The following is a 15,592-nucleotide window of genomic DNA, read 5'->3' as shown; positions in this document are numbered from 1 at the left end:
TCTTTTTAATGTAGGGTCCCTATATCACATGCTCCAGGCCCTGCACTATCTTCATCGGGAACTGCCCCCCCCTCCCCCTCTTTTTTTTTACTATTTGTGCCTTTTTTTTGCCCGAGCTCTTGCAAGAATAAATCGCAAAAAATTATCACCGGCATTTTGACAAATGTTTTTCATACATGGTCCCCTTGAAGGGCAGCCGACCTTGCTCCGCCTAAAATATTGTCCAGGCTTTTTATCCCCCACCCCCCGTGAGAGGTCGTCATCGTCTTCTTGCATTTTGTAGCCAAGCTGTAAAGTGGCCGTCCTTGTGAAATTTTCCAATTCTCGGAATGCCCCCCCCCCCTTGCATCTCGCTTCTTGTACCGTCCTTCCAAGAGCCTTGCACCTCCTGTGGACTTAGTTCCTCCTCCCCCTCTGCCCCCCCCCCACCACTTCCCCTCTCCATTTCCCCCCCATCAGTTGGAGGGAAGCAATCGCGTGTATATATTGTTAACAATAATTAAAGTGTGCTTTGGGGTTAGGTTACACTTGTAAAAAAAATTGCCGTTTTTTTAGCGCGCAAGAACAATCCTGGAGTTGACCTGATTTTTTTTTGGTTTGCTTAAGCCATGCCATTTCTTTAAAATGATCCGATTCGCTTCCACATTGGCCGCCCCCTGGCATCGCAGTTGTTTCCGATGGCACCTCAGGCATTTGACTCTCCCTGCCCGGTGAGTGAGAGCTTTGCCAAGGGAGCTCATCTGCGCGGCCCACTCAATGAGAACTATGCAGCCGGTTTGTGCTCACTTGGCCCGGTAAGGCTGTTGTAGGAACTTGGGCAAAGTCCATTTTTGCCTGGGTTCATAAACCGGGGCCAGGCTGCTTTTCTAAAATGGTTGTGGAAACATTTCCTTGTGTGCTTCTTGTTCCTCAAAGCAATTTGTCGAAAGCAAATCACTTGTCACGCGGTCGCTTTTTATTCACGAGTGACTCTTGTCACTCCGGACACACGAGGAAGCCGCTGGGAGCCAGTTCTGCTAAGCGTGGGCCCTTATTTAGGTTTCTGAACGTTCAGATTTTTTTTTCTACCTCCCTCCCAGATTTCTCTGGATTTTATCAGATTTTTGGTCCAGCTTTTACTCGGATATTTCTAGTATCTCTGCGTTTAAGGTGAACACTCACGGACGTCAATGGTAAATGCCTCCCCTAAACATGGCAGCAACCATGTGCTGCTTTTTAACACGTTCTCGTTTTGAGACGCTTGCAAGTTGCAGGGTGATTCCCATTCACCGCCGAACCTCAACGTGCAAGTGGTTCAGCGTTAATTTTATTTGGAGAGGCAAGGCACCATTGTTAAAATACGTCGTACTCGCCGCAGAGAATTGTAGCGACACGACTGCACTCTGATAGCTGGAGCCAAAATGTGCCCGCACGCCCTCTCGCATGGCCTTGTGGGAGCTTCGGTGTATGTCTGGAATCGAAGAAAAACTGATGTATGCGTACATCATCGGAATGGGAAAAGGTTAATATTTGGGTGATCCTGCTGAATTCCATCTTTAAATTGAAATGTCCTTTTAAACAGAACAGCCACCCTTGTGACGAAGGTGCCACCCCTGTCAAGCCACAGCCTTTTCGATAACCGCTTTGTGATTGGTCATTTACGTGTGGTAGTCGAGTATACAATTCATCTTCTTGGTTCGTTCGGTAAAGTCACGTAGAAGGGAAGTAATAAAATAATAAAAATAAAACACAATTAAATAATTCTCACGACGTTTCGGCCACAACGCAAGCAGCCGTCCTCAGATCTGGTTTTCACCTGAGGACGGCTGCTTGCGTTGTGGCCGAAACGTCGTGAGAATTATTTAATTGTGTTTTATTTTTATTATTTTATTACTTCCCTTCTACGTGACTTTACCGAAAGAACCAAGAAGATGAATCCCTGCAGTCACGAAAGCTTTAAATCGAGTATACAATTCTTTATTCTTGTTACAGATGTACTGATTTCGAAATGTTCTAAGTCAATACGTCTGGCAAATATAACCGTTGCTAAGACATCCCAAAGGCAAATTTTGTAGACGATCGGACTCGTAACCATTTCACGTGGAACTATTTTTATACCAGAATCCAATGACCAAACCAACCCATGAGTTGTGTCTGCTTGTCTCCATGGTTACTGCCCACGATGGAACAATGAAGCAGGCACTTCGAGGAGAGCGAGAGAGGTGCAAAGCCTACGTCTGAAATCTGGGCAAGCCTCGCCTGTGTTTTTCAACTGGGTTCCCAGGTTGACCACGTAGTCAATGCCAGGTTGGTGTTGACGCAGTCGTCAATGACTACACGTGTTAACAAAAAAAACGCTCGCTCCCTTTCTAATCACTTTTTTGTTTCACTTTTTGGCGTGGGCCAAATTCGGACGGAAGAAATTCATTTACATGGAATTTGATTAAATGCATGTAGTTGCATATGTGACCTTTTTGCACCGTACGTAGCCAACGGTGCTAATGTTGATTTTTGCAGAGAAATCGGTCGTCACGGAGAGTGACGCTCCCATCTGCTATTAAGCGCAAGTCCTTGGAAAGTTAACTCCATGATATTCTAGACTTATGAGCTATGTGTGCCTGGTTATTAACCAGATACATATGGAGGTGTTTAAAGTTTTTTTTATTTTGTTTTTAAACAAGTGAACTCGGCACCAGGATGAGTCTCCTTTGCAAGAGAGTAACCTTTGGAGCATTAGCCGGGGGGGGAATATTTGCTACGTGCATAATCCCAATTTGAGTAATTTGCGGTGTCATTTTTGAAATGCAGCTATTTTGGACCCTGACGCCATGCAGCGCAAACATGGCCTACACTCGCGACTGACATGGGGGGGGGGGGGGCGGGCGATCTTTACCGTCGTTTGCGTGAAGCAGACTGCGCATTACAATGGTTATTACGCCCCCAGTAATAATCAGGGCAGCCTCTGCAACAGTTGTGCCCCTGGAACAGCGGCGCGGAGGTTCGTGCACCTGCCTGTGAACACGGCGACCCGAGTTCAATCGATGGCCACGGCTGATGTCAGGTGGTGTGACCTGTTATCTGAACTGGTCCTGGTGCCCCTCTTCGCAATCTGTAACACTGACGAGCATGGAAAAGTATGGTCAAACCCCCCCCCCACCACCCATGACCGACGTGGCATGGAGAACCTTCACCCAGCAAATCTGTGATTCCGTCTGTTAAATTTGTATTCTTCTAGGGCTTTTCCCTGATGCAATGTGGCACCCATCTCTGCTGGTCCAAACAGTCTCTTTCTGAAATTCTGTCGCTATTGGCAACCTAATACAACTCCAACAGCTCAAAGGCTGGTGAAGTTGTTGATCGTAATATGCTAAAATTATACCACGTGTGTACAATCTGTCCTCCTGTAAACACGGTAGTTGCGTTTCTGAAGACCACCGCATTATATAAAAAAAAATCATAACTAATCTATAACATGGGGCAAAGCACAGTCGGTGATAACACACAAGTGAGAAGCATATGCAGGCTGAACACGACTGGGGTGCGTGGGTAGCATCTCGCAGCATGCCGGCTTCTGCGAGGGCTACGCCGAAGCAGCCGCACGACCGCTTGGTCCTCGCGCGACCGTAGCTCCGTTCACTCGATCGCGTTATCCAATCCGTGCCCGCGTTTTTAAAAAGATGTTCCCTCGTACGTCGATGGCGTTTACAACCAATTCGCGTTATGAAAGCCACGCGGCGTTTACAGGGAGAACAAAACTGTATTAAAAAAAGCAAAGGACATCCATCCTTGTTGTACCTCCGTCACCTGAGCGTGGAGCTGCGTGAAGTAAAACAGAAGCCGTAGCCTAGTGAGGGGGCATCACAAGAGCACAACACGAGCAAGCCCCCGGGAGGGTTTTCGACGCTGCCGCTCTGCGTGCCTCCTCCTGTTGCTGGGAATTTTGCGCTTTGACTTTTCCAGCGCTGGCTCGGCGCAGGAAGCCATGGCCGCGTTCCCCCCGGGAACCAATTGCATAACGTTGCTGCCGCTTGCCAACCAAAGAAAGCCGCCGCGTTGCCCATCGGTCAAGGGTTTCTCTCTCGTGTCCTCTCAAGGTCGGGCATGTACCACTGCCGCTTTAGTTTACGAGGGGGGTGCCTAGTGCAAATCTACGGGTAAAGAGGGTGTCTAACGCTCAAAGCCAGTATAGGTAAGATACCTATTTTTGAGGCAGCTTGGGATGGAGAGGGGTCCCCTTGCCGATTTAAACATCTGGCAGTTCACACCAGCGTTGGTTCAAGCGCGGCCTGGCTGCCGATGAGATGCTGAATGTCAAGATCGTCTCCAGAGTTTCATTTGACCTGAAACCAGCGCTGCTGAAATTGTGTGACTGAATAGCTGTATGAGAATATATAAAATTTACTTTTAATGTGGAGAGGGAAAATCTGGGACGGGGGGCGGAGATGTTATGTCTGCTCGTTTTAGTTTGGTTCTTGCGCGTGCTTTAAAATCCGGGGTTATGTGGTGAGGTTCAGGAAGCTTGGAGTTTCTCCAGACAACCATCGTCTGAGTATTTCTGTAAAATATTTTTTGTAGTATTTAAGTTCATGGCAAAGAGCAGTGGATTAAGGCTACGAAGTCGGCTCTTGGGGTTTTTTTTTTCCCCTAACACGGCCGCAGTAAACATTAATTGTATGCTTGCACACTGAAGAACGGGGGACCAGTGCTGGTTTCTCCTGCTGTTCCCTTGGCCTGCTGGGCCAATCTCGTTGCCCGATATGTTGGACGGTACATGATTTGAAAAAATATTTTTTTTTACAGGTTCCAACTCATTGCAACAACATCGGCAGCAAAAAACCCAATGTAATTTAAGTCATCTGGTATACAAGGGAATGTATGAAATTATTGTGACCAAAATTTTAAAACTGATGTGGTCTGATTACAAGTCTCTTTTTTCCCATGGACCATTCGTAGGAAACAATGTTTGTGCGCCCCAGTAAAATGTAATGGGAAATTGTGCAAACTTTCCATGCAAAGAGTTGACACGAGGCGGGTTCTTCAGCAATGAGACCTTTCGACGTTTATTTTACTCGGCCTGACATTCAGAACAAAGTCTTGCGCTAGACTAATTTTGTGGAAATGTTGAAACTTATATTGTAATATTCCAAATCACCTGGTCAGGTGACTTGGAATATTGAATGAGCAGACGCAACACAAGCGGTCGTCCTCGGGTGGAAAAAGCAACCCAGCAGTCGCCCACGTGACTTTACCGAAAGAACTAAAGAGTATGGATTCCTGCAGTCACGAAAGCTTCAAATCAAGATCCCAAACCATAACTCTTTTGGAGACTTTGAGGCTCCCCCCCTGGCTATCTAAACAATTAGAAGCACCGTTGTATACACTGTTTATTATACATCCTATTTATTGGTAGGGGGTGTAATCGTCGAGTTGCGATTTTCGATTCGTGAATCCTTTCATCACGAGGCCACAATCTTCCCCCATTTCCTTGGCTCGCAATGCAACCACCGCACAGCACCTGAGACCATGGCCTTCGATTAATCGATCTGGATCGTGAGAGGTTATTGATTTGCTGGGGGCGGAGAGGTGGGGGGGCTTCATCCAGCAGTGGATTGACATTGGCATGATGATGATAATTTTCAGTCGCAATCTACACCGCCGATAAAGCCCATTCTCTCTTTTTTCCGCCGCGGCCACCGTGCAGATGATTGGAGAGGTTTCTCGCGTGCTCCATTATGGGGTGGTATGATGGGCGGTGGTGCGGCGGGGGATAGCGCTGGTGCAGTGTGGGTGGGGGGGAGACTGGACTGGGGTGGGGGAGAAGCGGTCGTTGCGGTGGTGGGGGTGGGACGTGAGGCTGGGACAGGAGGAGGAAACCTGGGGTTTCCTGCAGCGGGCACGACGCAGCCCCCTCCCTCTCCTTCCCTCCCTCCGCGCCCTGTCTGCCGCCCGTCTCGCCCCACGTCACGGCCTGTGCACGCACACACGTGCGCACACGCACACGGACAAAGATTCCCCCGTATAGCCTGAATGGAGACTGTTGGAGCAACTGCTGAAGCCTGGCACGGCACACGAGGGGGGGAGGGGGAGGGGTGGGTGACCAACTCCACGACCGGCCGTCTTTGTCTCCCCATTGGCGATGTTTTACACACCGCACCGGGTGCTCGTTTTGAGGCTGAATCGACCTAGCGGAGGCCCAGAAACTTAAGATAATTTCTCAACTGGCCGTTTGTCCATGAGCAGGAATCGAACTTGGGTGGCTGGGTTCGTCTGCTACCCCCCCCCCACCCATGAACATTTTATCCACGCATCCACAAGCGCACGTACACGCACACACTCGTCTGCGGGTTATTATGACTGCACGCATTTTCCTTCCAAGTGCTTATTTATTTTTATTTTTTATGTTTTTATTTTATTTAGTTATTTTCTCGGCGGATATTTGGTGATGGTAGCTGTGTTTTTCAGTTGCGAGGTGCGGCCTGCGTTTCTCGTAAAATGGAACTTTGCCCCGACCAGTCTGGTCAAGGCTGACACGGGATATCTTTTGGCATTGTCTCGTATTTTTTTATTTTAAGGTTGCTTGGCTATAATGTGGCTTCTGTAAAGAAAATAAATCCTTCGGCGCATGATACACTCGATACTGACGCATCTTAAAATATAAACGTAATTAAATCCCGCGTAAAATTAATGGACTGCTTTGGCAATGGTTGTTTGGGCAGAGATTGACGGTTCTAGTTCTATGACGTAGATTCTTGTGACTATGCCGGGAGAGCTCCCTGGTGGCTCCCCTGAGATTATTTTAAAAACTGGTGAAGCTCCCAGGATGTGCAGCAAAACGTCAGACAGACATCGTGCCAACAGACACGCAGGGCAACTTGAACACGCGGATGATCGACGCGTGTGTAGGTTGTTTGAAGTGCTGTTAGCGAGCGCCTATTAACACTCTCCTGTTCCGAGATGTCGGCAAGATGCATGCAGGGTGGGGGTCCCGTTCACCGCCGAATCTTGCAACGTGCAAGCGGTTCGGAGTTAATTTTAGAAGCGTAACGCGATTGTAGCCACACGAACCCTGCGCCGTGATAGCCGGTGCCAAACTGTCGCACGGCCTTGTGGGAGTAACGTCACCGATGACGTACATGTATATGAACGTCATCGTTCGTGTACGTCGTCAGAACTGGATAAAGTTAAGGCTAGCTCGATGTACCGGTGGGGGGGGAAGGAAGAGGTATTGAGAACCACGCACAGGGTCACTTCTCTCTCCCCCAACGATGGCGTTTACGCACCGCACCAGATCTTCTGTTTAAGGCCGCGACGGTACACCTGCCGGAGGCCCCGTAACAAGTTTAGGTAATCGTCGCTGGGGTTTGGAGCGTCATTCGTGAACCACCTAATGATGATAAAGTTCCGTCCCCTCGTATAGCCTCGACAGACAGTTGGGGCAAGTGCGGCTCGGCATACGCCGTTGTGGACACGTGGACGCACGCATTATGCAAGTGCAAGCGTAAAGGTTAAACTAATAATGCCTCGTGATGCGCATGTATCAACCAGAGCCCGCTTTTGAAGGTGAAACAAATGGGTGGGGGGGGGGGAGAAATCAATTTTGCAGACTAAATCAAGTAATCCTCACGGCTGATTTAGCCTGGAAGCGCCTTTTTTTTTATTAATGCTTTGAGCGGCCGTTGCGCACCAACTCCTCCTAACCTGAGCAACCGAATGTCCACGCACATGTAGCGAGAGAGCACACCACCATGAGAGGGGCTCGTATCCTAACTGCAAATAGTGATGGATGGGGGTGGCTCCACCGTGCTTAACGGCTCGCACGGTGGACTTGCCATCCCCGAGGTCGCTGGTTCCATCTCTCGGTTTGGCAGTCGAAGCGATGGTGCAAGTAACTTAAATCCAACTTCCCCCCCCCCTCTCCTGCCACCACCTCTGTCCACCCAGAATTATAAACCGGTACACAGATGGTCAGCGGGTTGCCTGAGGTGTGGGTACGTGTGGGTGTACTCCCCACGCTTGTAAGAGGCGGCAGGTCAAATATCTTCTCGCAGCTCGCGCGAAGGTGGAGAGGTCCATCTGCCAGCGCTGCCGTGAACCGGCAATTGCAGGGCAGAGCCTTCACCTTTGACCCCTTTGACTCATGGATCGGGCCCCATGTGGCAGAGCCCCTGAAGGAAAAAAAGGAGCATCTCTGGCACACTAAAAGTGTCTTTGTCTTCCTCTCAACACCATCCGATCCGTGTGAAATTCCCACAATGGGAGTGTTCGTGTAGGGGTATTTGTTTCATCGGTTTGCTTTCGCCGACCAAAAGATTCTGAGCAATATAATTGCAAAAAAATTATATTCCTAAGTCGGAGGTTGATTTTATTCTTCGATTTTCTATCGATCACATTGGTTTAACGCCTTTCAAACTTGTTCTGCAGTTTTGAGGCCTAATTGTGCGCATATTTTCTACAAACCATCCTCCACTCGAAGACGGTTCTCCAATCGCCTTGCATGAGATTCCAGCGTGTTCCACGCATGAATACCATTCCAGTAATCGATAAAAAAAAATTGCTGCCGACATGTGTTTATTTTATAAGATGGAATTTAGCATCTGTTAAGATCTCTCCAATCCCAGTATACAATTTTAGTCTGAATATTTTTTTTACATCAAGATTCTTGACGGGGGTGGTTTTAAATACATAAGTTTTTTTAAATATACACGTGCTATGAATAAAAGGCAATTGCCCCAAACATTGCCTGTTATATACTTTAAACGTCGCCGTGGTATTGTCAAAATGTGAGCTTTGTGTTCTTTGCGCTTGTGGAAACCGCTGCCAATGCGCAGTATGACCGAAAAATAATAACTTCAAATATAATAATAACATCGTCGGAGGCGAGGACACTGCATTGTTGTCCACTAGTTGGTGGTCTTATGGTGCGTTGTTTTTTTTACAATCTAGCGATAACATCGGCCCACATTCCTTCCTGTGGGGAGCCTGTCTGGACTTAAAAAAATATATATATTGCCTGCAGTTTATGACAGAGGCCATCGAATTGCGTTTTGAGTGTTGCAAGTAATGCGACCCACTCCCTCCCTGAACGCTGCGCTTTGGAGTGTATATATAGTGAAGCGGAGACGCAAAATAACATTTATATACATAATGAAGCAGAGACGCTGGAGCAGCCATGGAGAATATCTTATGGTGTCGGCCGAACTTCTCCCGTCGGAAGTTTGATTACTTTTGGGCAAATGCAACGCGACTTTGTTTTTCCAATGTGTGGGTTTTTTTGGTTGCAAATAATTGTGACCAATGCCAACGATGGATGTTGCTGGTTAAGTTTAACAATTGATTTGAGAGTTGCTAATTAAACTTGCATTTGTTGTTGTTGCCCAACGCTGCTGGTGCTATATTCTCCACGAATATTCCTCATTCACTTGCCTCAAATTTGTGCTCCTAATACAAGGGGGGGGTAAACTTCACATTCTTAATGGCACTTATAATTCTCACTGAGCTATACGCGAAATGTTTACTGCATCGGTGCTCAAAATAATACTTAATTTATACAACCCGCAAGGAATTGGTCATGGAAAGAGTCAGCCCTAGGCTGGATATGAACTCTTGGTTCACGAAGGAAAGTTCAATTGCTCTAACAACTCCATATTATCATTGAGTGCTGAGCGGGGTATTTTAGTGGGCATTTTTATTGTAAACTTTCCCCAATATGAATCCCATTTTGCACAATCGTCGTCCAGTCCATGAGACCATCCAATGGATCTCTCAGGACAGTGCAACTCTCTCCGTAGTAGACGAGCCGCTCACGGAAGCGGGAAATCGCAGAACTACTTATGGACATCGGTTCAAGAGCGAGGGGAGAACCGATCCCATGCGGTAGCAGGCAACCACTCTCCCACCGCTCCACGTAACGTGGGGTTAACGCGCGTCGCATGACCATCCGACGTGGTGGCTCTTCCCGTGCTGTCCTTTGGTGGCTGGGCTGACGCCAATCAACGTACACTCCACCTTGAGAAGAACCCCAGTTTAATCGCAGATGGCCGAGACCTGGATTCCAAATCAAGATCTTGTCCCTCTGACTTTTGAGCCACCCAGTCACCACCTCCACTTATCTTGGATTTTTTTTTTTGCTGCTTCTTGGTTTCGTGTGATGGGCTTACACGTTTTTGTTTTTCTCTAAAACCCCCCCTTTCGCTCCCCCCCCTGTCCCATTGTAAAACTCGAGCTACTTTATTTTTCCAGCTAAGGCCCACTGAGCTATGGAGCTCTTTCAGAAGCAACCTGGCCACAAATGATAGGTCAACGAGAAGTGGCTTATGACGTGAAAATGAATATCGGCCAAATACTCAACCCATGTTGGATTCTAAATGCGGGAAAAAAACCGGGGGACCGCTGGTGAAAAATCCACACAACCACGGGGAGATACAACATGCGTTGTCTGGGTTGGTGACCTCCTGCATACCAGGCGAGGTAGTTAACATCTCGCCACGGTGGCGTAATCTGACTTGCGCAAGGCGTGCGCTTATTAACCGCACCGGCCACCCTCTCGTCGGGGCCGCGTTGTTGTGTTTTTCTTTTTTCATGATGTGGACGGCGACCAAGAAGCAGATGGCCGTCTTGTCTAGACCACAGCCGAGAGCACAGATTGAACCCCCCTTCACCCCCCCCACTCACCCCACCCCCAACTCTTCGTAAGCCGGCAGAACGAGACCTCATTGACGTTCCAGACCAGGGGCAGCGTTGTGAATCAAAGCTGCTTTGTGGTCCACGCTCATTCAGTGCTTCGGCTCCCGCCTAACGGCACGTGTGCACGCACGCACGCGCCGTCCCGTTCCTATAAACAACATTGCAGCAATAAACAACCCTGCCCTAAAGTCTTTTTTTTTCCCCCCTCCGTGCTGTTTGTTTACATTTTTTTAATATGTGCGTTTGTGGATTTTTATAACGGCGTTTTTTTTTATTTTTTCGTTTGCCTTCCATTTGACTTTTTAAGTTGGTAAAGTTTTTCGGGGATTTGTGTGTGTGTGGGGGGTGTGCAGGGCTCTGTATGAAAATGCTCCATCTCTCATCCGTTAGGATCGATAAGAACAAACCATGCTGTACCTGAGCAGGGAACGGAACCTTTTATTAATGATGCTGAAGTCATGTCGACCACACGAAAGTCGTCGTACATCTCTGCACCGCTTGTACAAGTGCATTGATAACAAAAAAATTGAGGCCTGTGTGGGTAGTGTGTGCCTTTTTGCCCCCCCCCCCCCTTCAGGCAAACATGTGGGGGCATCTGATAGACACCATAATCGCCTATCAGCATTTGTACGGTGCGAGCGGCTCAGATTAAGAAAATCTCACTAACGAGCACAGAAATGCGAGCCTGTGATCCGTACATTTACCAACTGAGGAAGGAGCACCCCGAAGCAAAAGCCCATCCATCAGAAGTGAAAATGAGCAACTGGGAACCACCGAGCAAAGTCAACCCGCTGTGCCACGTGTGCCGTTACAACGGGAACACATACCACGTGTTCCTGACCTTAAATATAAAACGTAAAAGGGCTTCCACTCGAGGGATCTCTGAGAGGAAAAACCTCCCTCTCTAGGAGAGCATTTGGCCTAACCTTCCACACCGGCCAGACTGTCTAGGAAGAGGTCAACTTGCCCACAACTTTGCCGATGTACTAACAGTGCTGTGTGGATGGAGAGAGAGCGGGGGGGGGGGTTGGAATTAAGAAACTCTCCTGTCCATTTTCTTCACCCCGTGTCACGCCTTGGACAAACAAACATTAAGTGGCGGCCCGCGAGATCGTGCGTTTTTACTCCGCGTCCATAAATGCGTACGTTTTGTTTTTAAATGAAGTCCGAACTCACGTTCTGTTTTTCTGCCCCCCCCCCACCCCCTTTGTGTCGTGTAGCCGAGCCGTTGCCTCTGATGGACCTGGCACGGAGGTCCGTACGAGGGGCCATGGGGAAAGATCGTCTCCACGAAATAGAATCCCTTCCGCTGCCCCCCGCGCTCAAGTCCTACCTCCAGTACCACTGAGGGGGGGGGAAGACGTGGCGGCGATGGGCGGCGACTGCCATTGTGCTCGATGTTGAGGAGCTTGGTGGTGGTTGTTGTTGTTGTGAAGAACCGCAACCACCTCCTGCCCGGTGTCACGTCGCGCCCGTCCTGCACGTCCAGGCCACGGATGTGTTCGTTCGCAAACGCAAAGACAACCAAAAACGCTACTCTGCTCTCGGTTTCTCACCCCCGCCCCCCCCCCCCCCCCTTTTGATTTTAAGAAAACAAAAGTGGAATGCACACGACGACGTTCCACGAACCGACCGTTTCGCTCCTTAGCTGATGTCTTGAAATGTTCTTTAATTTATCTCGTGAACCAGACAAAATCCTGAAGTTGTGCCAAGGTCACCGTGACAACCTTGCTCGACAATGATACCACCACCACGCAATTTGTACAGTACCTTTTTTTATCTTCAGAAAATTCTGGACATGCGGCGTTGCTTTTTTTTCCTTTGCTCCTGTGGCGGGAGTCTGGAACCAGGAATTTTGGGACCGAGGACAAGCCGTGCAAGTTTTTTTCACGTGTAAATTAAATACAACACGGTTAAGGGACGCGAGAGAAAGAGAAGACCGAGAGAGACCGAACGCTGTAGCCAGCCAACCCAAACCGCACGTTTGCTCCGGGACTTGGAGGGGATGGAGTTGCAAGGATTGGGGGGGGGGCGGGGGGTTCAACTTGAAATTAGTCCGTTATCGTTGCTGACGTTGATCAGGCATTACACCTCCTCATTCCTAACACTGAACGCAAAATTGAATGTGAACACAGAAAACGTCATGGTTACCGCCATTATATATCCCACTCTCCCCTACATGGCCAGGATGCAATGCTGTGTTATCCTAATTTTATATATTTCTCTGGCCATTAATCAATCGAGGCGATGTGCTGGAACAACATTGCCGACGAATGGTATATACTGAACTGATCAATTTACCATAAAAATGCTGCTTCCTAATGATATTTTTTAGGTTTTCTTATTAGTTCTACATCGTTGATCTTGACACCCTTGGTGTGTGGGGGGGGGGGGGTGCACGTGGGCCTCATGTCTCTAGATTTATGTTGGTGGTTTCTTATAAAGACAAAAGCTTTTTAATTGACAAATGCAGCAATGTGAGTGGAGCCTACAAACCCTGGCTTGCCAGCGTTGTTGAAAAGTTGCATGCAGTGAAATTTCCATTTCTACCTTTTTGTTAAAGCTTTAAATTTCGTCTTTCACCTCCCTCGTGAGCCCTCACCACCACTTCTCTTCTACGTCTCGTTTGTCCCTTTTTATCTGCCCCCCCCCAACCCATTTTTGACAACATTCTGCGGTTTTGCAGAACGACTTTGTTGGTGTTTTTTTAAGCAAGGACACAACATCTTAATATTAGGTGGTGCATCGGAATTGTGCGAGGACGCTCCGTGCTGGACAAGCGGGGAAAGCTTCATGTTTACTCCCGACCCCCTCCCACCCCCACCATGACTTGATGCTGAGTGGGTGAACCTACCCGTGCATTTATACGCTTGTAATTTAATTTAGCTTTAATTGTTTAATTTTTATTCGGATGTGTGTGTGTGTAAATGGGTGCTTGTTTTTTTTGAGAGGTGGCTTTTTTTTTTCCCCCCAAGTGCAATATTTGTGGTGCATGCTATATGACAGATGGTTGACTGGCAAGTGTGTAGGGAGAGAGAGGTGGAGTTTATCGAGATAAATGTGCGCTACATCGTACTTGTAGGCCCTCTCGTCGTGACGAGATTTCCACGGAACACGGTAGAGAATTTCGCTTTGGGTGGGGGGGAGGGGAGGGGGATGTTCCTTTGCTTCATTTCAAATTTTCATCCAAACCTCCCTGTGACTGTCATTCATCTGGAGGTAAAATCCCAGGTAGAATTATTTTTGTAATTTATTTTTTCACAAACGGCAAACTTAGGTCTCCCGCGCGCTACTGATTTAGTGGGGTGTTTTTATTTCAAGGAGATGCTTTTACGTAAATTCCCCCCCGCCCCCAATTTGGGGATGCCCCTTTATGTACATATCTCGGTGACTTTCAAACCGTAGCCATAAATTGATGTATTAAAACACCGCTTTTAGCGAGAGATCTGTCTGGCTTTACCGTAAAAACCTCATTTTCCCACTTTTATCAGAGAAATAAAAATACGATGATGGTACCTGGCGAGGAAAGAGTGCTGGCTCTTGTAACTCTGCTTTATATTCAAACCTGAATTCCCTCCTCACGCAATTACAATTTTTGATGCACGTCTTTTTGATAAAGGTTTATATGCTCGACTCAAGTGTTGCCTTCTCTGAAATACCAATTCATTTTTGTCTTTCAACCTTCATCATTGCTCCCAACGATTTGGCTTAAATTCTGTCGATGGGGTTCAGTGATTCTTCTTTTTCTTCTATTGGTGCTGTAATTCTTGGAAAAGTCTCCTCGAATTTAAAATACCGTAGAATCCATTTAATTTGCAGTTGTTATACGTGTTCTTTCAAAGAGCAATTCCTCCCTCCCATGTGCAGATTAAAAAATAAATAAAAATACAAGTTGCGTCCAGGAATGTTTATTCCATCAGCATTTGTTTTGCACATTCATTCATGAGCAGTCCTTAAACGATGCACGGTTAACTTTTTTTATTTTAACGCACCCCTCCATGCGATGTGTATTTTACGAAGTTATAACAAAAAAGCACACCTTATATTTAAGAGCAAAGCTACGTTTTTTTTGTAAAATATAAAACGTGTGGAAGCCCTGCGCCCTTATTTTATATTAAAAATGTGACCCGCCCCCCCAGAAAACCAGCACGTTGACTTTAGGGGGGGGGGGGGGGGGGGTTGGGTGTGTGCGCGTGTGTGTGTGTGGTCTGTGTTGTGCTCATTCAACTCCTGGTTTTAAATGTCCAAGCGAGGGTTACAAGGAGTTTTTTTTTAAACAACTCGTTAGAATTCCTCTTCATTATCAGTCCGAAGCCTTTTTAGATGCTGTGCATTTTTATTTTGGCGAATGGTTTTCCCATCACAACCCCCCCCACCCCTCCACTCCGTTACATTTGTGTTTTCCAGTACTGCTTGAACGTGTTTTTACTTTTGTGAACCCGAGTTTTATGGTTTCATTTGCTGTACATTTTGTGAAAGTTCCCCCCCTCCCCTCATTAAATAAAACTATTGTAATTTTAAAAATGCCTTCCCGCGTTCGTTTGTATGACGCGCGAGAGGGACTTGTTTATCGTCTGTGGTGTGTGGAGGTTCGAATGAACGCAGGGGCCTATAGGGGGCTTGAAGCCTGAGGCGTCAATATTGGATGGGCCCCGAAAATAAACTCCTAAAAATATAAATTAACGTATTGGTGGTACGCCAGTGCGCGATCTACATAAAAAAACACACCTTTTCGCATTAAATTTCTGATCGCAAATGCCGATCAGGAAATATTTCAGGATGGTGGTGTGTCAAAATCCGTTGCCGTGGTTTCGAAGCGGACCGAAGATTGATGTTCACGAGTAGCTGAACAAGGACTTCAGTCGCCATGTATAGCAGCACTCAGCCCGATGACGATTGGCTGGCTCCGTGTTCCCAAGGCAAAGATTTG

The 15,592-nt window shown here is 47.5% G+C and overlaps 1 protein-coding gene across 2 annotated transcripts in view; it reads left to right on the top strand.

The window, feature by feature from the left end:
* The window catches only part of LOC144942744 (SPRY domain-containing SOCS box protein 1-like), a 53,829-nt gene extending 38,648 nt beyond the window's left edge, over nucleotides 1–15,181 (top strand). For both annotated transcript variants that reach the window (XM_078869620.1, XM_078869619.1), the window contains exon 3: nucleotides 11,883–15,181. In XM_078869620.1, coding sequence (XP_078725746.1) covers nucleotides 11,883–11,900 — 18 coding nt within the window. In that variant the 3' untranslated portion in view covers nucleotides 11,901–15,181. The remainder of the gene's footprint in view (nucleotides 1–11,882) is intronic.
* Nucleotides 15,182–15,592: the final 411 nt, after the last annotated feature.

The sequence above is a fragment of the Lampetra fluviatilis genome, chromosome 28 (genome assembly GCF_964198595.1).
Source record: "Lampetra fluviatilis chromosome 28, kcLamFluv1.1, whole genome shotgun sequence".
Taxonomy (NCBI): domain Eukaryota; kingdom Metazoa; phylum Chordata; class Hyperoartia; order Petromyzontiformes; family Petromyzontidae; genus Lampetra; species Lampetra fluviatilis.
This window is presented reverse-complemented; position numbering and strand designations above follow the sequence as displayed.